General features: G+C 47.6%; 2 protein-coding genes across 6 annotated transcripts in view; one reads left to right on the top strand and one right to left on the bottom strand.

Annotated features, from left to right (window-relative positions):
• Positions 1-8020, bottom strand: part of TRABD (TraB domain containing) — a 37172-nt gene extending 29152 nt beyond the window's left edge. For 3 of the 5 annotated variants that reach the window (XM_065665154.1, XM_065665169.1, XM_065665165.1), the window contains exon 1: positions 7903-8020. The gene's annotated coding sequence lies outside the window, so the exon portion shown is untranslated. The remainder of the gene's footprint in view (positions 1-7902) is intronic. The other 2 variants (XM_065665144.1, XM_065665158.1) reach the window with 1 other exon arrangement.
• Positions 8021-22476: 14456 nt separating this feature from the next.
• LOC136007079 (tetraspanin-7-like) lies at positions 22477-25270 on the top strand. The gene has a single exon (XM_065665017.1). It carries the CDS (start codon positions 22606-22608, stop codon positions 23320-23322), a length of 717 nt encoding a protein of 238 aa, XP_065521089.1. The 5' UTR covers positions 22477-22605; the 3' UTR covers positions 23323-25270.
• The last annotated feature ends 246 nt before the right edge of the window (positions 25271-25516 follow it).

The following is a 25516-nucleotide window of genomic DNA, read 5'->3' on the forward strand; positions in this document are numbered from 1 at the left end:
ACAGAGGATTGAACATGACTTGCTGTTATACAGATAAGGAACCGAAGCATAAGAATCTGTAGGTACTTCCTCTCACTGTATCCAACAGCAAGAAAAGGTGCTGGTCTAGATCAATTCCTGACAAGCATTGGGGCAACTTGAATCACAGCATTTCCAAATATGTTAGAGCTTATTTTTTTCAACCTTGCATTTATTTATTTAAAAGTTCAGCTTCCTAAAGAAATGAGACAAGGTAACAAGGCAGAGCTTCTTTGTCTGTGCTTGCTAAACCTTAGGTGAATTTTAAACAAACTTGGCAGCGAGATGAGAGTCTCTGTCATTCACAGATGAAATGCAGAGCACTGCAAAGATTACTGAAGATTACAGGGGGTGGTACACGTGCATGTGAAAAAGAGAAGGTCAGCAGAACCTGCCAGGGAACACAAGGAAATTCAACCCCTAGTTGTAAAGCCATTGGCAAAAGAAGCTGTTCAGACAATTGCTGTGTTCCATTATACATATACCACAATATCTCATAACCTCAAGTTCTACTTACGACAGAACTTGGCCCAAACATGCAAAACCAATCAAATCCCTCTCCTCCAGCTACATCAAAGGCATGCAAGAGGCCCTCAGGAGATAAATCACATACTGAAAATCTCGGCTATGACAGTGCATTTCTTTCAGGCAAACTGGGAGACGCAGCTTTCTAAGCACTCATAAAGATCAGAGATTAGAAAGTATTTCTGTTCTCTTATCTGCCAGGAGACTGTCCTGATCTGGAGTTCACTGCTCCTGCCCAGAGTGCTGCCAAGAAAATTCCTGGAGCTAGAAGAAACAAGGAGTCTGACCTGGCTCCTTATGATCCAGCAAGAGCAGGTTCTGCCTCTGGAATTTTCTTGAAAGGACTCCTTGATGACCGAATCCCAATTCAGTCCCCAATTCAATCACAAATTCAATCACCTTTTTCCCCATCAAGAGGAATACTTGGTTCTTGCTTCATCTTTGCTAGTCTAAGGGAGCCTGCCATTCACTGGGTGATTAAAAATTGCTCTTTATGTGTACACATATGAACAAATGAAGCCCTTCCCCCAGCTCTCAAGATACCTAGGCAACCAAACAGGCATCTCTGAGACCACCCAATGAACTGCAAGCCTGAAATTTAGCCATTATTCATCTCACTGATATTCACCTATTTCCTTTCAAGGTCTTCCTGTCCTGACAGCACATGCAGGACAACCACTCACACCAACAACAGCACCATGGAAAAGGGGCTATATTTTTCCCTTCCCCTCAACACAAGTTCAAAAAGGAGCACACAAGTAAGTGCAACACCTTCTAGCAATGCTTACCCTACACAGTGGCTGACAAAAGCAGTGCGAGAAAAACCTCCCTGCCATGCTATTTGACATCAGTCCTCCAGCTTTCCTAATGCAAAACGGCTTTAGCAGAGCTTCCTCTTTGGGTGAAATCTTCTCACAAACTACTGGCTCACTTTTCACACTGGGTAGTCTTAGCTAACCAAAGTGTTTCAGTTCTAGCAGCATATTTAGGCATCTGAAACTCTGAGCTTGCCATCTTAAGGAGGCAAGAGGCACACTCACAAGTCAGGGGTTCTAGGAAGGCAAGTTACAGGCCCTAGAACACAAGCTACCATTGAAGAACAAATATCCTTTCTTGTTTTATTTCAATTAGGTGGTTCAGTGAGAAAATCCAAGCACACCACAGTGGGTAGACAGGTATCTTCCTACAGCATGGCTGAACTTCTTCCTTTATTATCGTGTTTAAATTTGCCTCCTTCAGACAGTGATTCAGTTGAATCAATACTAAGAAAAGCTCTCATGCCATACCTATCAGAGTCAGCTACTCTTTAAAAAGACTTTTACTGAATGTTTTCTTCCCTCTGAGCTATAGAGAAATTTAGAAGCAGCACTTGCTATCTTTAACATGTTGACACTGCAAGAGAGAAATAAAGTTCTACTAATTGCTCTGTACTTTCTTTGCGCGGCACACACGTCAGAGTAACTAGTAAGAAGCTAGGAGTCACACTGTTTCACCTATTATTGAAACAGAAAGTCAACAGTTTTTATGCTTGACCCCTCCCCCCGATCTGAGTGTATGTATTACTGCTTTCCACAGTTACAACATTCACTGGCATTGAAGAAGGTATCAACAACTGTCACACTCAGAGTATTAACCATGCAGCCTCTGAGATAGGTTTATATGTACTTCCCTCTTTCACAAATGAGGAACTGAGGTGAATGAATACTTCAATACATCTAGAAACCTGACCTCTGGTATCTAAACAAATAGTTAGGAGGCTGCTGGAGCATGTCAATTTTGCAATGTGCGCTGTCCTTTGTTTTTAATCATTGGCCCTTTGGAAGATCGCTCCATACCTCCTTCCCCAGGACAGCACTTCCTCCCAGTACATGCTAACATATCTCATCCTTGTTCCTTTAGAGTCATTGTGGGAAAGACAAGAGGTAGGCTGAGGACTGAATTTGATTGAAGGTCTCCAACTATCAAGTGGGTGTTCTGTGAGAACACAGCACAGCTCACACAGGTCATGCCACAACTGAACCACAACTGACCCGTGCTGGATGTAAGCCGGAGGCACACGCAAACAGCTATTTTGTGATGAGCCTCCTGACCCAGTACTCCAACACCAGCATCCCTGGCCAGAATACAGCCTCGGTCTGCTCAGCGCAAGATTCAGCAATAAACATTTACTTACACCCACATGCACTAAATGTGCCATGCTCCCTTAATCTTCTAAACCTGCAGTTTCTCTAGCAATGGTTATTCAGTTTAGCTGGCACAGCATAAGCACATGTCATATTAATGCCACTACCAATTAACAGGACTTTATGTAAACAGAAGAGGCATATTAGTAATTCAAAGAATTAAAGACACAACTTTTCTCCCACTGAAAAACCATTGTATTCTTTACCCATTGTCTGGAATACCTAACAAAGTACCTTCCATGCCTACCATTTAACCTCCAAGAAGGTAGAAATCAAATCAACAGATACTCACTTAAATCTCAGCACTGCCCTCTGCAATGGAAGCAGAGTATTTAAGGCTGATGAGGCTTTTTCCATGATTCTGCACAGAAACCTTACAAGTGTTTACAAACAACCACCAGCTCCAAATGGTGTCTCTCCTTTGCTGATAGACTGCTCATACTCTGAAGGATGCATCAGTTGAAACCTGCCAATTAATGCAGCAGCCACAAATTCAGAAATTGGAATATATTTCAAAACCATCATCAAGGTGACCTACCCTACATATTGCACGTATCTCTTTGACACAACCCACGCCTTTCAAACTTAACTGAGCAACGGGTTCTGTGATCACAGATAGTTGTAGATTGTGGCTCTGGTTTCTCATGACTCAGAAGTTCATAAACTCCAAAACACATTTCTTTTTTCTTTACCCTGTGAGCATCAGTGAGGTGTTCCTGCAACACAAACTGTGCTGATGTATGCAACCTAAACTCAGGGACCTACACTCTGTAGACAAGATTCATTTGCATACTTTGGAAGTTAAAAAAGTCACAGACAATTAAGTTTATTTTGTGAGAAAGGAGGTGCTGGAACACGAGAATATCTGGCCTGTGACAACGATGTACTGAGAACAGTTACCTTTATCAGTGGAACACAAGAAGGCATTCTCATATATGTTTTGGTTTTAGACATTATTGATTTTACACTGACTAGGGATACTAAAAGAAATGAGTAAGCATGAGGTGAATCAGGATGCTAACACACAGCAGAATTGGGAACAAACAATTACTGTTTTAAGAGGCTGTAAAGAGGTTGCTAAATTTAGAAACATGGGACAGAAAGAACAAAGTGACATGGCCCAAAGTCAGGCCAGCTACTCGGAAACTCACTTTTAGAACCTACATACCTACCACCCAAACCACATTCCCATTTTATTTCAACACGAATCATGCGAATTCAGGGACGATTTGGAACCAAACTACTTTTATAACTCTCCTGTGATCAGGAGTTTGGGGTAAGATACCCACTCAGCACATCTCTCTCCAGGCCATTAAAAGCTATGAACCAAATGATACTTCTGATGCTGGGTAACCCTCTGCAAAACACTCCTAAGTAGAGCAACAGCAAAAGAGCACACAGCTGCTGCATGCACAGTTTCTATGGAGTTCTACAAGATTTGCTATTCTCTGCTCACTACCTACAAGCAGCCAGCAAAGGAGATGGGTAGCGAAGTTCTGCCACGGACAACTAACTACTGGCTTGTAAGGTATCTGACTGTGGTCCACAGAATTGCTGCAGAACTCCATATACACGATTATTCCACGCGTTAATGGCTGTCTGCCGATACACACACAAGCTGGGTCTCAAGAGTACTGGCAGACACTCACATTCATTCCTTTTGTTACAAACACTTTCAAATGCGACTCTTATGATGGCAAAATTGGGATTTTGTAGAACAAAATTCTGCCTAACTGTCAAACGCATTATTTACAGAGCTCTTCTGCCTGCCCCTTCAACTGCTAGCCTCCAGACAGTAGCAGGGAACAAGCTGATCTTTCTGAAAATCATACAGCGATCATAGAAGCCGAAAACACTGTTACACTACACGGGTGCATGTGCTGGCAGGAGGCAAAGACACACAGCTCTGATGTGACAGGGACCTGAAGAAAGAGGGTCACGTTTCAAACAAAGCTCCAGGAAAGCAAGCCGATTCCAGCCTGCTGGCCTGCAGACACAGGAGCCACAGGTTAGCACTGACCATTCAGTACTACAGACACACACCAACCAGGGAAGTTGTCCTGCATGCTACTCCATCCAGCTGCACCACTCATTTAATGTGTGGAACACCCTGCACCTGACAAGCTCAGTAGTTTTAAAAAAAGATATTCCCCTCAAAAGATCATCCCTATTTCCATTCCTGTCTGCTGCCCTCCAAAGAAATGAGAATGCCCCTCAACAACTCCTGATCCTGGTTCCTCACACATGTCTTCTTTATCAATTACCCTGTAACTACCTGTCTTAACCGTCCTTCCAAAGGATGCCTCCCAGCTGTGCAACACACCAGATACGTGTCCTACCCAGGCAGGACCAGGAAACAGATGTACTGCACAGGTGACTGGAGACCTTCAACTTCATCAGCGTTCATGTTGCTGCTAAGCTGTGGTGCAGACTCTTGCTCCTTCCTGCAAGCATGCACACCCTTCCTGCACAGAGACACAGCCCTCAATGCACGCGCCCAGTGCTTTCTGTCCTTACAGACAAGGCTATTTTGCAGACAGCCTGCAGGGATTAACCACGTGAAAACATGAACTCCTGGAGCTCCAGTGTAGTCTCTCCTACAGATTGGTACATGGTGTCATCAGGACACTTAAATGCTGAGTGTGGACATGCAAAGCCTCTGCATCCCAATTAAACTGCATAGCATATCAGCTAAAGGGCTAGGAAGGAGGCAGGAGGAGAAAACAGCCCCTCTAGCTACCTTTACTACTTTTTTAAGAAAAAGTGGTGGAAAGGAAGAGAGCTGGTCACTGAGTGCATGCATGTTTTCATGCAAATCTATCAACTGCAGTTAGAGTTATATGCCCCAACTCATCTTGAAGGCAGGGAAAAACTTAGGAGTTTCTATGTTCAAATGCAAAACCGCAGTATTAACTAACATGTTTGTAGCATCTCAAATGTGAATGGCCTTTTACAAAATCCTTCCATAACTGAAGGCCTCACCTCAGAAATTACTCACACTGGAAACCTATTTGCAAATATTTATCTAGTAACAACCATTACCAACAGAATATAATGCTACTAATTGTAAATCATCTATGACAGGGACCCGATGCTGCTGACCAGCCTGGCACTCCCTAGCAGGTCAAGGAGAGTTGAAGAATCCGTCCTTCCTCCTGACCCTGCCTGGCAAGTCATACTCAAAGTATCACTGATACTGCAGTGATACAGGATCACTTCAGACAGCTATGCACCACTCCCATTAAATCTGGAGCACACTTACCTCTGGCCTGCTTTCATTTTTTCATTTTCTAAGACTGCCCCAAATCTCTTTCCCCATATTTTCCCAGTAGCAGATACGGAAAAAAGAAAATGCTTTCCAAAAAGCACTATTTTACAAAAAGCAACTGGATGACACTCCCACAAGTAAGATGCCAACACCATTGTGTTTTACTCACAAGCTGTGGTGCCAGCAGCAGCAATGTTTCACCATATTTTGCCACATGGAAGAAAGAATGCACTGCAAAATACGCTTAAGTCTCCTAGCACTGAATTAAGCAATATCTCAGTCTACAGTTAAGACACAAGAGTGCCAGACACTGCAACGGCCGAGTTACCATCAGCAACTCAAGTTACTGAAACCTGAAAGTCTACCAAAAGCCCCAAAGAACAGGGCACAAACCAGAGCCACAGCTGTAACCCAGTACCTAATAAACTCATTTCGCTTAGGCTAGTTAAACGTACTTGTGGTTTACCTCTGTTGCATAAGATCTGTTCCCTGCTAAAATACAGCAGGGAAGCCTTTGAAATCTGTCTGGTTTAGTCTTTTTTTTTTTGTTTTACTCTGTTAGCTATCCAAGAGGGAACATGTGCATAATTGAGCTGAACAGTAGGTTCAGCTGATACACATCACTACAGCACTGATACACATCTCTGCAAAATGCAGAAGCGAGGCCACTCCAAGCACCCTCTGATATTCCTTAGGACACCTACTAACACCACACGTGTAAAACAGCATTTAACTTTTTAAAGCACATCCTCTTGCTTTTCCAGCCCAGCAGCAACCACTCAGCAGCTCCAAGTTTCTGCAAAGTCTGACCAAATAAAAACATTCTCTTTCTTCCTGAAAGCTAGCAAAAACTGAACACTTTCTTTGTGCGCATACCCGCATACCCGATCACCAGTATGTGCATTTCCCTCAAGAGCCCAGCACGGGTTATGGGACACGAGATCTTTTTGAGACCTGGATTAATCGGAACCGTTTTCCAATCACAATCCTGATTGCACAGTTTATTGTACGTGAAGCACAACGCGGCGCCTGAAGAGTCACAACTGTTTAGAAACCAAAAGAAGAAGTGCGAAAAACTACTTTTCTCTCCTTCCGCCCACCACCGCAACCGAGCCCACGCTCTCACCACCACCCACCTCACACACAGCACAGCGCGCAGAGCTCTGCCCGCGCCCCGCCGCCACCTCCATCACCCCCCGCGCCAGGAACCGGCCCTAACGCAGAGAGCCGAAACCGCGGGCGCTGCTGTAACCGCACACGGGGCGCACCCCGACGGACGCGTTTCCCAGTGCCGGGCCGGCAGCGCCAGCCTCCGCGCAGGGCTCCGGCGCGGAGAGGACGGGCAGCGGCCTCCGGCCTCCCCTTCCCTGCCGCTTCGGGGATTTACGCCTCAGCCTCCCCGCTGCGAGACGGAGGAAGAGCTCGCCCCGGCCCGAAGAGGCCCCTCAGCCTCGCCGCCCGCAGGTTCACCGGCGGGGCAGCGCCGGACTGGCCGCGGCAGCTCTGCCCCGCCGGCGCTGTGGGGCGCCGACCGCAGCCTTCCCGGTTCGCCTGCCACAGGCGCCAGGCCCAGGGAGAGCGTTCAGAGGCGAGAGCGGGCGGCCCCAGCGCACGTCCCGGCCACCTCCCGCCCGAACGGGCGCTGCCTGGCGGCACCTCCAGGCCGGATACCTGGAAGGGCGGGGGGGGGGGGGCATACGCGAAGGGGAGGCGGCAAGAGGGACCGGAGCGCCGCTCACAGCAACCCCCCTCCCGCGGGTCTCTGGGCACGGGGAGAAACGCGGCAGTCCCCCTCACACACGCACTCGCCCGCACAGGGGCTTGGCCCCAACACGGCACCGCCAAGGGCCCCGGCCCGGCAGGAAGCGGGCACCGCGGCCGGCTTTTCCCCCGCCTCCCCTCGCTCACTTGCCGTGCTCGGTGGCGGAGGCGCTGCGGAAGAACGCGTCGGCAGCGCCACGGCTCTCCGGCGGCCTGGCACGCTATCCGGCCAACATGCTGCACCAGTCATGCACGGACGGGGCGGGACCGGCGCCGCTGGGCAGCCTGGGCCTTGTAGTCCCCTGCCGCCGCGGGGCCCGGAAGCGACGGTGGGCAGCGGGCGCAGCGGACTACGGCTCCCAGGGCGCACGGGCAGGCGCATGGGCCGCGGGGCCCGGCAGCCGCGGAATCGCGCTTGCCTCCTCCCCTCCCTGCCCCCGCTTGGCTACCTTGCGCGGCCGAGCGTGCTGTGTTAGAGCCGGGAGCTGTGCGTCCCGGAGCCTGTGCCTGCCCGTGCGGTCGGTCGGGTCTGTGCAGGGAAGGGGACTCCCGGGGTTTGCTGGTGTCTCTGCCGGAGCCCCAGACGGGAAAGGCTAGGCGGGGTGCTGGCAACGGGTGCCGAGCCCCTTCAGCCACTCTCGGGAGCCTCTGGCGGGGACTCGAGCCGCTTTCCCTCTGGGGCTGTTGCTCCCAGGCCGGCCGAAGCAGCGCTCGGGGCCGCAGTGACCTCCCTGACGCCTAAGCCAGGCCAGGCTGGCATCGGAGGTCAAGTTCGGTACCGATCTTCAAGTTCTGGACTTTAACTCTGGAGCGCTCTCCAGGGCTGTTCCCGGTGTGGCTGCTATCGTAAAGCTCCTGCTCCGCCGGGCGTTGCACAGCCGCCGTTGCAAGCAGGGTGGAAACGTGTAGAGGTGTAAGGGGTAAGAACACCCGTAGGCGTGGGACTGCACGAGGTGTCCAAGTGAAAACACGACTTGGTCGTGGATCTGCCGAACATGAAAGACGCAGGGAGGTCAAACTGTGTCGTCTCTGCGCCTACCTCTTGGTGCCTTCTACTCCATGCAGTCCTGCTCTGCTTACCGCTGCTGTGCTGTTCTCTTTCCTCTTGAGCTGGATAATAGTTGAAGTTTCACCCCGAAACCTGAGAGATACGTGTTGCACTACCTGCTTAAGCATAAGGGGTATTTGATGACGCTTCCTATTACTAGGCTGACACATTATTGGTCAAGAAAACTTTCTTCAAGAAAGGTGTGTCAAGAGTTTATTATAGCTACTGACCATTTTCTGAAATTGTCTCCTTCCCTTTGCCTGTTTCTCTGTTCTGTTTCTGATAGGTCACAGTTCAGTGGCAGTGTGGCTAAAGCACCCATTTAGTCTGAGCACACGTTTTTTACCTAAATAGAGTTTCATTAGAACAGATTGAGGGCACATTTTCTATTCTTTTCTTACTATCTCTGGCTATACTTCACAGCCAAAGTTAGTTTGGGATTGGAAAGTATGTGATCTGTAGAAATCAAGTAGGGACATGTTGAGATAATTGGGAATTTCACTTCCCATTTTGGGTAATAATAGTTTCAACTTGCTATAAAAGCACAAAGCAGGAACTTCATGTGTGAACATCCAGAATACATGTAATCAAGTAAAGGTATAAGCTATGCAGACCTTCTGGAGAAAAAAGCCATCTAGTGTCTGACAGATAAGGAATAAAATGTCACTTTGGGCATTTTAACCTAGTTCTTTACACTGATTTCAAATACCTTTTGTTTCCCCACAGCTGGTGGGTGAAGGCCGCTGATGAAGATGGGACACTGCACTGGACAATAGCAAGTTGGTTGTGTTTCTTGGGGGTTGCACCACACGGCTTTTTTGTCACCTGGGGATATTCCCTCTCTGAATGCTGGTTTCCAGATTGTCGTGGTTTAAGCCCAGCTGGCAATCCAGAACCATGCAGCTGCTTGCTCACTCCACCCTTTCCTCCCCCAGCTCCTGGAGGGATGGGGAGGAGAATTGAAAGAATGTAACTCCCATGGCTTGAGATAAGAACAGTCCAGTAACTAAGGTATAACACAAACCACTGCTGCTGCCACCAATAATAATAATGATAAGGGATATAACAAGAGAAGAGAGTACAACTGCTCACCACCCGCCTATCGATACCCAGCCCAACCCGAGCAGTGATCTCGCCCTTCTGGGTAACTGCCCCCAGTTTATATGGTGGGCATGATGTGCTGTGGTATGGAATACCCCTTTGGCTAGTTTGGGTCAGGTGTCCTGTCACTGCTTCCTCCCGGCTTCCCCTCCTCCCTGGCAGAGCATAAGACTCAAAGTCCTTGGTCAGAGTAAACATTACTGAGCAACAAATAAAAACATCAGTGTTATCAGCGCTGTTCCCAGGCTGAAAGCCAAAACCACAGCACTGCACCAGCTACTAAGGAGAAAAATGACTGCTACTGCTGAACCCAGGACACAGATGCAGCTGCTCTCTGCTGACCACAGCTGCTTGCTTCTGAGTCTGTTTCTAATCCCTTCTCTTCTAGACATGGGTTTTTCCTGGCAGTGGATCCACTGCAGGGCTGTAGTGTAGCAGGTGGCAGGTATTACATTGTGTAGCAGCATGTGTTGAGGTCCTGCTGCTCAGCAACCCCAATCTTAGGTCACAGCAGTGTCCCTTACACAGCGGTCATGTTTTATTGTTGCTTACTCAGATTTGCTCAACTATTGGCGTGTGCCAGGCTCAAGCCCTGGTTATTTGCAGTGTAATGTGTTTGGTTCAAGCTGTGCATCCTGAGTGTCAGTTCAGCATTTCTGGAGCTGCAGCTCTTCATGCTACACCATAGCTGGTGTATTGTGCAAATCTTATGAGCCCTTTGATGGACTACAGACGTGTTCCCATGCTTCCCACTGTTTCAGCTGCAAAGGTTCAATGATTTTTGGTCAGAGCTTGGAAGCACTGCTTTAGCCTGCAGGGAAGACCTCACCTGATGTGATCTGATCTAATTGGCAAGCCCTCTGCTTGTGGGAATACTGTGAACCTTGCTAGCCTGTTTTTCCTTTAGCTCATGATGCTGCACTCTGATTATGTCAGCAGTTGGATTACTTCAGGCAGTGTTTCTTTTGCTGGCTCAGCGAGAGCTGCGGTAGTTGAACATGCCTTTACAAGGACCAAGGTAAGATGCAGGTTTCTACTAACAAGAAACAGTATGGCTGGAGGTTCTGACTGTGCTGCTTCAGGCTGATCTGTGGTACACAATACTTATGAAGGTGGAGAGGGAGCACTGAAATGAGAGGAAGTTCATCAAACTGCAAAGACCCTGGCATTTCCATGCCTGCTGATCCCAGGGGTGCAGGATCTCTCTCTCCCCTCTTCTTTTCTTCTCTCCCTCCCTCCTGCCATCATTGTTCCATCCCTTCCTCTCTCTCCTTTCTCTCTTGACAAGTTATTTTTACATCATGTTTCTCAGGAACTGATAGCAGTGATGGTGATATTAGCTAGAGTTGCTTACTTGTCTTCAGCAATCTCTGGTTTGTAGAAAATAGAGACCCAGTGTGACATTTGAGTTGGCCCCTGAACAGGTTGCCAGAGAAGTCACCAGGCTGCTTCCTGGACAGGTATATGTCTGTCCTTGCCACACTATGTTCTCAAGAACTTGCAATCACAAATGATTCACCACTACCACCCAAACCAACCCTACCATTTAAAACCACGTGTTAGGAAGGTTGTTCAAGTGTCCAACCTGAACTAGTGTTTGCTCGCATCCAAGCCCAGTAGCTTGTGTCTTATTCACTGCAGGTCTGGAGGACAGCCTTCTTCCTCTGCCTTTTGTAGCAGCCTTCACCTCTTTAAACACTGCCATGTCTCTGTTTGCCTTCTCTAAACTAGTGAGTGGTAAGGGTTCCCCCAGGTCCCAGCCTCTGGCCTGTGGAGGAAGGTATGGGTCGCAGGACACACTTGCTCTCCCCTCAGCAGGACCCTTTCCGACCACCTCTGTGTTTCAAGCCCAGGAGCAGCACGGTGGTGGGGTGGCCGCTGCTGTCTGCTCGGCAGGGACCTGGGCAAGCGAGCTGTGTGGAACGCAGGCCAGGAAGCAAACTTAGTGGCCTTTGGTGACCCTTGCTTCATGACTGCTGAGGAAGCATGTGCCGTATTTGTGTTCATGGTACCTCGCTTATTTCAGAGATTTCCTTGTGAATTGTAAAGGGCAAGATCCTAAAAATGCTTATTTGATAACAAAAGGGGTTCTGCCCCTCCCTCACAAACCAGAGCTTTCTCCCGAGGGCCGGGGCTGCGGTCACCGCGCTGGGGCAGCCCGGGCGCTGCTGCCCTGCCCTGCGGAGCGAGGGGTTGCGGGCAAGCAGCCATGGGGCGTAACCAAGCGGCGGGCAGCGCGCTGCGCGGGGCTGCGGCGCCCTCTGGCGGCCTCCCTGCGTCAGCGCCCTTCGGGGCTTCCGCGGGCGGCAGCGTGGGACCCTCCCAAAACTTCGTGTCATCCCCGACGGGGTTTTCGGAGACAGCATCCATTTCGGGCTGCGAGTGGGAAGCAGAAAGGAGGAGAGCTCCGCAGAGAGGCAGGTTTATGTCATTTCAGCCTCACTCGTTGTGTTTTTGTTGTCATTCAGAAAAAGCATCTGCAGGCCAGCTCTGGTGATATACTTCACTCCCTAAGGTCGAGAGCATGGAGTATATCTACGTTGCACCAGAATAACATCATCTAAACTGCATGCAAAGTGCTGAGAGGGAAATATAAGTCCGACTCTGCTGTGACCAGGGGGGATATGGCCTTCCTACTCGTCGTGCAGAGGTGGCCGGGGAAGGGCAGGGATTGCAGGGATTGCAGTATCCAGGCTGCCAGCCAGCCCCAGTGCCCTGCATGGGATCTGGGTATCTGCTTCTGAAGGCTACAACCCACAGCAGCGCTGGGAAGGTCCCCACCGCTGAAGTGTTCCTTCAACACTGCTTTGCTGACTGAGCTGCTGCGCGTGGCTTGAACTGGCTTCAACAAAGCTGATTTGGTAAATCGGAAGAACCAAACCACACACCGCTCTAACTCGAATGCCTCTGGACTTTACAATTCACCCTTGAAACTCACATGATGCTTGCGGCCTGTCTGTCACGAGTGGTTGCTGTTAAGGGAAGCTGATGACTGTGAGCAAGGCTTTGGTGCTCCAGGCCCAGCTCTGGTTGCCCTGCTGGAGGCAGCAGTGTGGGTGCAGGCAGGCTGCAACTTGCAGGGAGGATGTGGATCAGGATGCTGCTCATGGCAGAGGGGGCGGAGGGCTACAGTCCCCTTGTCTTTCTCTGCGTTGTCCTCTTCCTCTCCCCCTTTCCATTAAATTCACAACTGGCCTGCACAGCACAACGCTGTGCACTGTAGAGGCACTGTGCTCCAAGTAGCTGTGAGTGGCAGCCTGGGTAGCAGGAGCTGTGTCAGCACAGGGGTGTTTTGGGGATCATTTGGGAGTCATGCGGAGTGAACAATGTGACAGTGCGATGGATGTGAGTGACACACTCTGGGCTTTCCTTGTCCAGGGAGAAGGATCACCCAGGAAGCAAATCAGAGCTAGGCAAGACTGGAAAAGAAGGCAAACCAGAGATGTGCCCCTGTGAGGAAGCCTAGGATTGTGCAAGGTAATCTTTCTGTTCACTGGAGGAAACCAGGAGTCCTGCAAAAGAGCCTAATACCCATAGGCTTTGAAAGACAAGGAGAGACAACAGAGCTATTTGTTCCTACACAAGAACAATTAAACTGCACAGTGCTGTCTTCAACTAATAACAGGCTGGATTAGAGTTACAGAGCAGAGAATTCTGGGCTAAAGCCAGTTTGCAGTCCTTAATGCACTCGGATTTGAAAGCTGTGTGCCCTTATGGGAGGCTTTGGGTGTAATCCCTGTAAATAAATAAACAAATGAATTGAAGATAAAGCCTGGATTATGAAGGACTGAAAATCATTGCTGATAACAACGTGAGATGTGGACACAAGGAATAAAGGATAGTTCCAGAATCTTGGCTTAAGGGTGTATTGAAAACCCTGGTTTAGCAATGGGACTTTTCTGCCAAATTTCCTCCCTTCTCACGAGTCTTGGGGCATACATAAGAACTAATAGCTTGTCCTACACAAATTGAGCTGGGGATTGAAAGAGCAGAGTGCAGCCTGCTTTCCACTGACTCCCTGGGGGATCACTCAAAGCAAACAGTAAATTGATTTGGAGTAGGTGGTGCAGTGGCTTCCTCACATGGCCATATGGGAATTCCTCAAAGTGCTGCGATCAGCCTGACTGCTCATCAACTCCCCTGTTTGCATGAGCTCTAAGACTTCTTATGTGTGTGCATGTTCATTTAAGGACAAGTCTTGCACATCTGAAGTCCCTGGCAAAGTTCTGTCATACTTCAGTGGCTACAGGACCTAGCTCCAGCAGCTTGCTGTGAGTGGGCTAAGGCTGGAGACCATCATTAACACGGTTAATATTGTTAACACTGTATTTCCTTCAACTGTGTTGTTTGATTAAAAAAATCACGCCTGACATAGGATTGCAATGCCTTTATTACTATTGGCTAGAAATACTCTGATTCACAAATCCCAGCTGCTTTTGCAGTTTTTTTGATATTTTAGATCGGAAAAGTGCTTAACTCATGTAAGGTCCCTTCATAATGCCTTTCTCCTGAAAAAAAACCAAGTTGCTGATAAAATCATTAGGCCACCTTAATGCTAGCTTGGTTTGTGTACATGTTTCAGTAGTAAGGAATAGTTGTATGATGCAGAATCAGAACCTAAAATCCAAAGTTGCACCTATTTCAGATCAGAATATTCAATTACCTCGCATGGATTTGAGTCAGAATGTCAGTTCCTGTGCCTGTGTCCTCTAATAGACCTTGAAATGGGGAGGTGCACACTCCAAGAAATAAAACTTGATCAATTTTTCTGCAGAAAATCCTGGGGCATACACCTAAGGAAAAGAGTGAGGAGAAGAAAGTAGATACAATCAAGAAAGAGAAATGCTCCTTATTTGCTTTGTCAAGCTTAAGCTGAAGTGTGGAACAGGGGGGTCATGAACATGCTTTTGATGATCTGAACACAGGAATTTCACCTTAAGCCAAATGTTTTCTGAGAAAGTGAAGAACTTAATGGGGAAACAAGGGTAACAAGTTTGAAAATGACTTTTAGGGAAAAAAGGTGAAAACTACCCTAGGATCACAACAGACAGCTTCCTTCCACCTGCACGTGGGCTTGTGGTCCTGGTAGAGTGGTTTAAAGAGTTTAGTGCCCCTAAGGAACTTGTGAAGGTTTATGCAAATCCATGCTATCGGGCATGACAGTGGCCTGGAAGCATTCTTGTAATCTGTCCCTCCATCTCTGATGAGAATCTAGGAACTAATAGCAATAACTTCCTAAACCACTTGCTGAAGGGCTACCTTTGCCCTGCAACAAAATTCCTCCATCTGAAAATCTGAGTAGTTCCCAGCCGGGTTACTGCCTAAATTTACTGCTCTTCTTAGGAAAACAAAACAAAACTACATTATAGACGTGTATGATACCTATGACTTGAGCATCACACAAAATAAATTGGTTTAAAGCAGTGTTCGCAGATGGCACACCGGAGTTATCAAACATGTTTTGTAGGTGTTGTACTAAACATATTGACCTCAGGCTCCTTTTCTTGTGTAGTTAATCTTACTATCAGCAGAAGACCCTTTCAGGGTATTTCATAATACTACTTAGCTGTGAAAGAAGTAGATGAGACACACTAAGGTCTTCAGAAGCCTACAGATGGTAAATATCAATACTAAGAGCTTTAGTTGGTGTGATAAAAGTCCTGGGGACATGTATCAGTCCTGTCATTACAAGGCAGAACCATTTGTGATACAAAATATTTACAAACAATTATAAATGTGACTTAGCCCAATTTAAGTCATAGAATCATAGAATGGTCTGGGTTGGAAGGGATCTTAAAGATCATCTAGCTCCTACCCCGTGCCATGGGCAGGGACACCTCCCATTAGACCAGGTTACTCAAAGTCCTATCCAGCCTGGCCTTGAACACTTCCAGGGATGAGGCACCCACAGCTTCTCTGGGCAACCTGTGCCAGTGTCTCTTCACCCTCACAGTAAAGAATTTCTTCTTTATACCTAATCTAAATCTCCCCTCTTTCAGTTTAAAGCCATTCCCCCTTGTCCTGACATTACATGCGTTTGTAAAAAGTCCCTTGTAAAAAATGTCCTTGTAAAAAACACCAGGAACTTATTTTCACGCATGTTGAGATTCCTTATGAAAAGTGAAGTTCTTCACAAGCAAACTTATCTTGGGGATGATAATAATGGCCAGCATTGTGTTAAAGAGCTGTGATCTGCTAGCTAAATCTGCTTTTTCTCCTAAGTACTTTAAAGAATTGATTAAGAAGATTAAGGGGGTGGGTTACCTGGTTGTCTGAACTTCTCCTGACACAGCTCCATTCCATTTCCTTATATCCTACTGCTGGTCAGCAGAGAAGGGAGATCAGCACCTCTCACTCCACTGCACCACTTAAGGAAGCTGTAGATTGCAATGGGGTCCTCCCCCAGCCTTCTCTTCTCTAAGCTGAACAAACCAAGTGACTCAGCTGCTCCTCTTGTCCTGTCCTCAAAACATTCCACCAGCTTCGTCTCCCTCCTCTGCACACACTCTAATAGCCTGACATCCTTCTTGCATTAAGGAACAAAAACTGCACACAGTACTTGAGGTGGGGCAGCACGAGTGCACTGTAGAGTGGGACGATCACCTCCCTCGACTGACCGGTGATGCTGTGATTGATGGACCCCAGGACACGGCTGGCTCTTTTGCTGCCAGGGCACACTGTTGACTCATATTCAACTTGTCATCAACCCAGCTCCCCAGATCTCTTTCTGCAGGGCTGCTTTCCAGCCTCTCATTCCCCAGTTTGTAGGTATAACCAGGATTACCCTGTCCTGGGTGGAGAAACTTGCACTTGTTAAATTTCATACAGTTGGTGACTGCCCAGCTCTCTGGTCTATCTAGACGTCTCTGTAAGTGACTCTCTACCCTTGAGGGAGTCCACACTCCTCCTAATTTAGTATCATCAGCAAACATAATGTACATATGATTCCTGCATCCAGATCATTTATAAAAACATTAAAGTGTATTGGCCCTAAAACTGAGCCCTAAGGAATGCCACTGGCTGCCAGCTGGATGTAACCCCATTTGTTATACCTCTTTAAGCCTGACCTGTCAGCCAGTTATTCACCCAACATATTATGGACTTGTCTAGCTGTGTGCTGGACATTCTGACAGAATGATACTGTGAGAGACAGTATCATTCGCTTTGATATAACAAAAAAAACCTGAAATATCTACAATTAGATGGGCGACCATGTCATAAAGGGAAATTAATTCAGTTAAGCAGGACTTTCCCTTCTCGAACCCATGAAGACCAATAACCTTAAAAGTTCATGAAAATTGTCTGAAAAACCCCACAAACCCCAAACATTCCAAAAAGAAAAGCAGTCATCAGTTCTTCCTATAGGGAATTCCATGAAAACTGTCTGTAATTCTCATGTCCACTATCATGCTTATTAATGCTGTTTTGCATACAGGCAAGCTATACAATTTAACGAGTAGTGCAACAGGATTTTTTTTCAAAGAAAATCATGGTAAGAACATTTAAGGTTTTAACATCACAGGAGCGCTAAAAGAGTCTTCATGTCTGAGAGTATCAGAGAAGACAGGCAGGCTGACAAATTATTGCCCTGATTAAGGTGATGGTGCCAGTGTGACGTGTTGCTTGCAGACAGACTGTTTTCTTTAAATGAGTCTTTCCTGACCTCTATATATACCCTCTGTATATATATATATACATATACACACACTCTCTCTCCATATATTTTCCTATACTCTATGGCAGGCAAGAGTGATGCTTGCTTGAGGACAGGACACTATGTGAGCAATTCAAGGAAGTTGTAAAGGTCCATGGATCTGGACCCCAAGGCTCGGAAAATCTTCTGGTGCTCTAATGTTGTTGTATTATAGAAATGCCCTAACTGTTCACCTCAGCAAGGACACAGGTTTCATTGACCCCAGGGTAACAGTCTGTGCCCCACGGTGTTCTTTAACCAGTCCACAGAGAGTGTGTGGTCACCTTGCCCTCCACCTCTGATGGCATTATCTGTCAAAACCTGGCAACATGGCAGAGATAAAGAAGATACATGTGCAGGTGTGACTTAGCTGGTGCATGTGAAATACCTCCCTCTTTACTGGACATTAATTTTCTGTTAGATGCTTCAGCTATGGCAATTGTCCATAGGATTTCCCAGTTCCTGACCCAGAGACCCAGAAAGCATGAAGCTGGCTTGTAACCAAATATTTCTTCTTCCCACTAACCTTTCACCAACTACTTGTAGATATTTGTTGATACATACATGTTACAGGCAACATATTGATCACCTCTATGTATCAGCTGTGAACACCATAATTTTAATATAATCAGCAATGGCAGATGTTCATTCTATAAAGCTACACTTACAATATCAGTAAAATGTCTGCTGTCCACTGATTAACATGTCAAAATAATGCTAAATGGTGTACTGTGGTCTATCGTATCCATCCACAGAGGAATGGTTTTCTCACTTAAAGCACTGCCCAGCATCAACATTTGTGAACTGGAAGCCTCCACTATTGTAATAAAATTAGATAGTGGTGGTTGTGCCACGCAATGTTACTCCCTCATTTACCCTGATTTAGTTTCAGATTGGCTAGTCCACAATTAGTATGATGGCATTTGTTTGAGGTATGATAGGAAAAGTGGTTTCAAAGAAGCAAGGTCTTTAATTTTCAAACCAGCAAAGGTGATACAAAATGATACCAACCAAATGAAAAACAGAATAGATTTTTGCTACAGCAGATCTTGGAAATCTCCCTCATATATAGAAATCCATATTGACAAGTGTAGGCAAGTGTTACTTGAATGACTTGCTAAGTACACTCAGCTGCTGTTAGTATGCGAATTACATAGATCTCAATATGTGAAATACCTAATACCCTTAATACCCTCTGCTCCTAACACAACAAGCAGAAAATGAGTATTCCTAGTAATATATTCAAATCTTTCAAAGATCAAGCATAAAATTTGGCAACGTTTAACCTTGTCTTGTCTTCCCATTCCTCCCTGAAATGAAAAGCCTAAAAACCTACTTCTTTATGAATTCCTCTGACATGGTATATTGGCAGTCTTTCCCACCTATCTAGCTTTTATGCTATTTTGATATACTAATGTTCAAACATATCTAATGTTCAGCACATAATATTTTTTCCATGGGCTAACTGGAAAGTGCATTGAATTTTCCTTTAGAGACTTGCTCAAGGCATGGATCATATTATCCTCTGTAGCTATAGGGAAGCTACAGCTAAAAATAAATTTTGTGCTTTATTTTAAGGTTAAAAAATACATTACAAGTAAATCATTAATCCAAAGGAGCTCTGACTGTTGCTATTTATAGTAAATTAACTGATCTATACTAGAGATTGTATACCCAAGTTCCTAAAATAAACTCATTGTGAAAAAAATAGTACTTGTGATAATGTTGTTGTATATTACAAGTACATTACAAGACACAGCAGGTTGACTTCTGCCTTAGGACTGTACTTGCCGCAGGGGAAGACGTCTCCTGCTCAGCTATGCAAGCTGGTGGGAATCCCATCCCGATGCCACTCTGGTCTGCTCAGGCTGCATCCCTCAGTCTCGCTGATAGAGAAGGCACAGTTTACCCAATGTTTCCTCTTGGATCAAGGGTTTGCAAAGGGACCACGAGTAGGTGGGATTCCATGATGTATTAATTTTTCCTGAAGCGACTTGCAGCTGGAAGTGAGCTGTGTTATGAAATGTTAAGACTTCCACATCCCAGAGTTAATGGGAAGATTAAGGGGAAATTCTCTCTTCCTCCAAGGCCATCTTCTTTTTGCATCCAGCCTGGACTTGCACCACATCCATATTGCACAGCCCTGAGAGAGTGTAGAACTATGACTTCTGTTCAATTTGATTCAATTTAGAATAAAGCTATCATTCGGTTTTACATAAAAATAATTTGGATCAATTGGATTTTGGTAACTTTCCTTACACTGGATAACTGCTTTTCCTATTAACAGTTCTATTGAATTCAATGCAATTGAATTTATGGTGTAAGAGGTCACTGAACATGACAAAGCATCACAAAACCAGACTTTAGTATAAGAAAGCTTTTTGTTTTGTATTTACAAGGATCCCACCCAGTAGGCATCATGTCCATGTGAGGAGCTCTTAAGAAAATCTCCAGAGAAGAAAATACCAATACTAAATTAAAAGTTATCAAAAGCACCCAGGTATAACATCAACAGGACACTATGGTGGCATCACAGGAATTCTGGTTTCCCCCAGGGTAAGTAAATGGAGGTACTTTGGCAGCTATAGTAGCTCTCCATGGGTCATGACATGAAAATCTCATTCAGGTGTCTAAGGAAAGCACCCTTGTGAATGCTAAAGTAATACTGCTTTTTTTGAAGCTACTCTTGCTACCCATAGTTTCACAGTAAAGCTCCTAACTACCTGATCTTGCTTTCTGTGCCAGTGTTGCCACTGGTTCTTGTAGCCAGAGCTACCTTAAATAGCTGTGAACTGGGGACCACAAAAGGACTCAGTTTCCTTGAGAAACCATGAAGAATCAATCCCTGCATTGTTTTTCTCTCTGTATGGACTGATTGGAAAGAGTCACTTCAGAGTTCCAAGTGTAAACTCAGGCAAAAAACCCCACAGAAAGTGGAGCTGGAAAACTGTATGGTGTATGAACATCATCATACCTCTGCCATGGAAGAGATGTAACACCTCAGGCATGCCCAAACTGAAACAGTAAGAAAGAGGAAAATTCATGCTTCAAGCAGACTGCTTTTCCTTCCCAAATAGTATTGCAAAGCACTGTCTAGTTAGCTATCTGCTATCACCCACATATCCTTCAAAGGCACTGTTTGGCAGGCTCTTTCCTGACACTAAGCACCAGTTTTCTCCGAGATATATTGGTTTGCACTTCAATCTCACTGTACTTGCTGCCTATGTCTGTAAGCACTCTTTAATAATCGGTATTGCTGCTCTTACTAGAGGGTTAGGCACTTCTGAATCCTCACTTCTTATGGCGACACTCTGCTTTCCAAAAAGACATGTAAAAGAATATCACTTCTTTTTCATCAAATTGTCAATCCACATATTGCATGCAGTATCATGAACATTTATTCACTAGTATGATTTCATGAGTGTCTGTAACAGTTTTCATACTAAGATGCAAACATTTTATGACTCTGCCAATGTCTGAAAAATCAAGCTAGTCTATTTCCAGACACGGAAGCCTGTTTCATTGTTTATAGCTTCCCATAGACTCAAGGAGCTCAATCCTACCTTCTCTACTTACCCAAACAGTTCCAGTGGCACAGCTTATGAGAATGGGCAGAATTTGTCCCTGTAAACCCATTTCACCCTGGTTAAAAAGATCACAGATGTTGGTATTGTCTGTCATCTTCCAACACTGAATGCTTAACATGATGTTTGGAGGAAGTTCAGTACTTAACTGCCAGTGAAACCGCTAGTTATTACGTGCCAAATACTTCACAACAGCACCAATAGATCATAAAGCATCTCTATGAAGATACTTCTAGATTTCTGCACCCTTAGCACCATCCTTCATCTCTGACACATGCTGGAGGAACTTGGCTGACAACAGAGCTGCCCATATGCCCTATATTTTGACTAATCCTAGCAGGCATAATGCATCCCAAGATAACCTGTACAAGCCTCTTGTAAAGCTATTTCACCTAGCTGCTATTTCACCTAGCTGCTTTCAGTGCAAGGAAGAGCAAGGGTAACAGAAAACACCACTTACTGGTGTTCATTTTGGTGTTCTTTATTGGTGTGGTAGCCAAATGTGGCTTCAAATTTGAGACAGTATCCAGAGAGAGCATTCAGAGGTTTGTCCTGCAAAAACGGGCAGTAGCCCGTTATAGGCACTGCCCAGCATGGCTAGTCCAGCCCTTCTCAGCTGACTGCAATTCAAGACCCAGTTCCGATAGCATTAGCTCCAAAAAAACTATGAGAAAGCACACATAGGTAAGAAACCTCTGTTGCAAAATGGCAGCAGGTAGCTTTGAGGTGTGGGTAGTTATCAGTTCAAAAATTCAAAAGGAAAAAACACTGCTATGAAAGGGATAAAATCTAAGAAAAACATCAGGTTGGAAGATGCAGCAATGGTCGGCACATTCCAAGGACAGGAAGTTTAAACCTGGGCTGCGGTAGAAGTTAATCTCGAGCTTTTAGCATGCAGAACCTTTTCATCTGAGGGTGCCCAGTGCTGCGGACAGCGGGAACCGCCAGCCCACACACATTCACCCGTTTGCTACACCCCAGACCTCGGGAAGGAGCGCTAAGGACTGCGCGCGTGTGTGTGTGTGCTTGTCCCTCCGGGTGCCGCTGCATACACGCTAGCCTAAGTCGGCAGCTCGCTCAGAAGAGGACGGCGCTGGGAGAGGGCAGGGGACCCCCGGCCCGGCCCGGCCCGTTCCGTCCCTTCTGGCGTCCAGCCGCGGCCGCCCCGTCCCGCCCCGCCCCGCCGGGCCCCGCACCGCGATCAAGCGGCGCCGCCGGGGCCGCGCCCCCGCGCCGGGCACTGAAAAGGGGCGGGCGGGGCGGCACAGCGGAGCCACCGGCACCCGTCGCCGAGGGGGAGGCAGCTGCCGGCCCCGCACCGAGCGAGAGTTCGAACGCCACCCGCCCAGGCGCCCTCTCCTCCACCAACCTCGGGGAACAGCGGCACCGACGGCCGCGGGACCCCCCCGCCGCCCCAGGGCACCATGACCATGCTCAAGCTGTCTCTCATGGCCTTCAGCATCGTCTTCTGGGCAGCGGGGCTGACCATGTTCATTATCGGCCTCTGGGCCACGGTGTTTCTGGGGAGCTACCTGGAGCTGTCAGCCAACAGCAGCCCCAGTGCCCCTGCCATCCTCTTGGCCACCGGCGCCGTTGTCATCATCTGGGGCTTCTTAGGCTGCTTCGGTGCTGCCACGGAGCACCGGGGCCTCCTGCGTGCCTACATCGCCTTCCTGACCACTGTGACGGCAGCCGGGCTGGCGGCGGGGCTCTCGGCTCTCCTCTACCGCCAGAACATTGCGCAGGGATTCCAGGAGGGACTGCACCAGGCCCTGCTCACCTACGGGAAGGACGAGGGGATGGCAGATGCCCTGGACGCTTTGCAGCGCTCCTTGTCCTGCTGCGGTGTGCAGAGCTACCGGGACTGGCTCACCACACCCTGGGGGCTGGAGCAGAACGGCTCCGTGCCCTTCAGCTGCTGCCAGGCCCGCCAGGGCTGCCACCGCAGCCCGCCTGACACACGCGGGCTGCACCACGACGGGTGCTTCCCCAAGGTACTGGCCTTCCTCAGCAGCAACATGTTCTATATTGCCACGGCTGCCCTGGGGCTGGCGCTGCTGCAGCTCATAGGCATCGTGCTGGCTTGCTTGCTGGCTGCCCGCATCCCTGCCCGACTGATGGGCATCGCCACCCTGCACTGAGATCCCCCTGGTCCTGCCTCTTATCCCCTCTGGCTCCCTTCTTTCCCGCTGGGAAAACCATCTCTTTGTGTTCCCCACTTCCACCTGACCTTCCTCCTCCAGACTCCATTCCTCCTCTGAGCCTGTGTCAGGTGCATCCGTGCTACAGTCATCTCACAGTCCCTTGAAGATGGGCAGCAGATCCCCACTGCCCCTCCCCGGAGTCTCTGGACTGCTTCTGCAGGGAGGGGTGACAGCGTGGACGAACATCACCCCCTGGGGCACAGCAGGGACACTGAGTCAAAGCTGACCAGTCTTCTAGGTGATGCAAACATCCCGAGGCACTGAAGTGGGGGCCAGGGGAGGAGGAAAGAGGAGGGGGTCTGGGAGTGCAAGAGAGGTGTCTCTCAGCATTACACCACGTGAGTGTGCTGCTGAGACTGGAAAATGATGTAACTGGAAAATGGTGTTACTGGGAAACTGCTGGAGCGCACAAGGTCTGCTCGGGGGACACCCGCCAGCAGCTGCCATTGGGGGCTGCTTGAGAGGCTGCCCAGTGGCGTGCACCCCACCGCCGAAAGATGTCCTACCTCCGCCGTGTTCGAGCTGTCCGGCTGCCACGGGTGCTCTTCCTGCTGTGCTGTTTCCAATGCTGATCTCCATCTGAAGATGGAGCTGCAGCTCCAAGTGCAGCTCCCTCCTTCAGTACGTGCCTGTACTCGTAGCCAGGGCATTGCTGGCTATGTCTTTGTAGTGCTAAGAGCTTAAACCTGAGTTCCCATCGTACAAGAGGATGGCAAAAGCTGCATGATCAGACCGAAGTAGGGGTGGCAAGAAGGAGGAAGGGTGCATTGTCCTTCAGAAGTTTCTCTGGGGCTCTTGCTGTTCACTTCAGAATGAGTGGAATGGGCTTTCTGTTTCTGAAGCCAGGTTTCTACAACCAGAGCGTAAACAGAGGACCCCAAGACTTGCTCTGTTGCCTGTGGTGTCTGCAGGTCGGACAGCACTGCAAATCTGCAGGATTTTGGTTCTCCCAGCAGTTCTGACTGGCACTTGGAGCTCTAGGAAAAGTGAGCCCCGCACTTTAGAGGGTCTTGAACTTTCACAGCTTCACCTCTGCTTCTTCCCACTCCTTTAAAACCTGTGAACGGGACTTGTATGTGTTTCTCTGCCTCACAGCACAAAGACATGCTGAATGCTCCCCTCACCCAGCAGACTGGGGAGGGAGGATTTCAGGAAAGAACCAAGAGCCACAAAGGAACTCCAGGATGTGGTGTCTTTTAGGAGCACGGCTAGCAAAGCTGTGGAGAATACTCAAATGCCAACAATAGGAGCAGGACAGGAAATCTTCAGTGAAGAAGATGGCCGATACAGATGGTGAGCGGAGTAACTGTGGGGGAAAGACTAGCTCTAGTGCCTGGGCAATGAATGCATGAGGTGAGGGATGAGGAAAGCTTGGTTCATTTTCTTCCTTGCTTGCCTTTACTATCTTTGACTACATGTCTGGCTTTCTCTCTTCCTCCCACTGAAGAGCAAGTGCTTGGCTGCAAGGATGAGCTAGGCAGAGCATCTGTCCCACTGCTCCTGCTCACTTTGGGAGATGGAGCTGGCCTTGCTGTGCCCACTCACCCTGCTGAAGCAGGCAATGGGAGAACAAATCCGTTGCTGCCTCTTCATGGAGGGCCGGATCAAACGCAGATCTAACTCTCCTCCTGCTGTTTAAATAATCCCAGTTTCTCTGCCTAAAAGAGCCCTGCTTTGGTATTTCTGTGCTTTCTCCCTGCAGAAAATAAGCTTCTAGAATTTCGTTTGACAATGCCTCTGGGGGTGAAACCAGGGCAAAATGTGTATTCACTTAGAAAGATTGTTATCCTTGCTGCTTTAAATGGTTTATACCATTTAAAAGTAGCTGGAAATGCTACTGCTTCCCTGTCTTCTGTGATAATGAAGCCCTTTTTGGGTTTTTATTTTCCCACCAGTCTTGTTTTTTGGAAGAGGGGTGGCTTAATCCTACAGTGAATTTTTCCACCTGCAGGGCTGTAACTGTTTCTGACCTGGGGATATTGCTGCAATAACAGGGGGCTAATAGCAGCCCCTGACTTGTTGGACTGCCCTCATAAAGGTGCAGTGTTCCTGCAGAGCACAGCAGGCATGTCAAGGGAACATAAAGAGAATTTCCTTAACTTACATTAACTATTGCTCAAGCTTGAGGGTA

Source organism: Lathamus discolor, chromosome 1 (assembly GCF_037157495.1).
Source record: "Lathamus discolor isolate bLatDis1 chromosome 1, bLatDis1.hap1, whole genome shotgun sequence".
Lineage (NCBI taxonomy): Eukaryota > Metazoa > Chordata > Aves > Psittaciformes > Psittacidae > Lathamus > Lathamus discolor.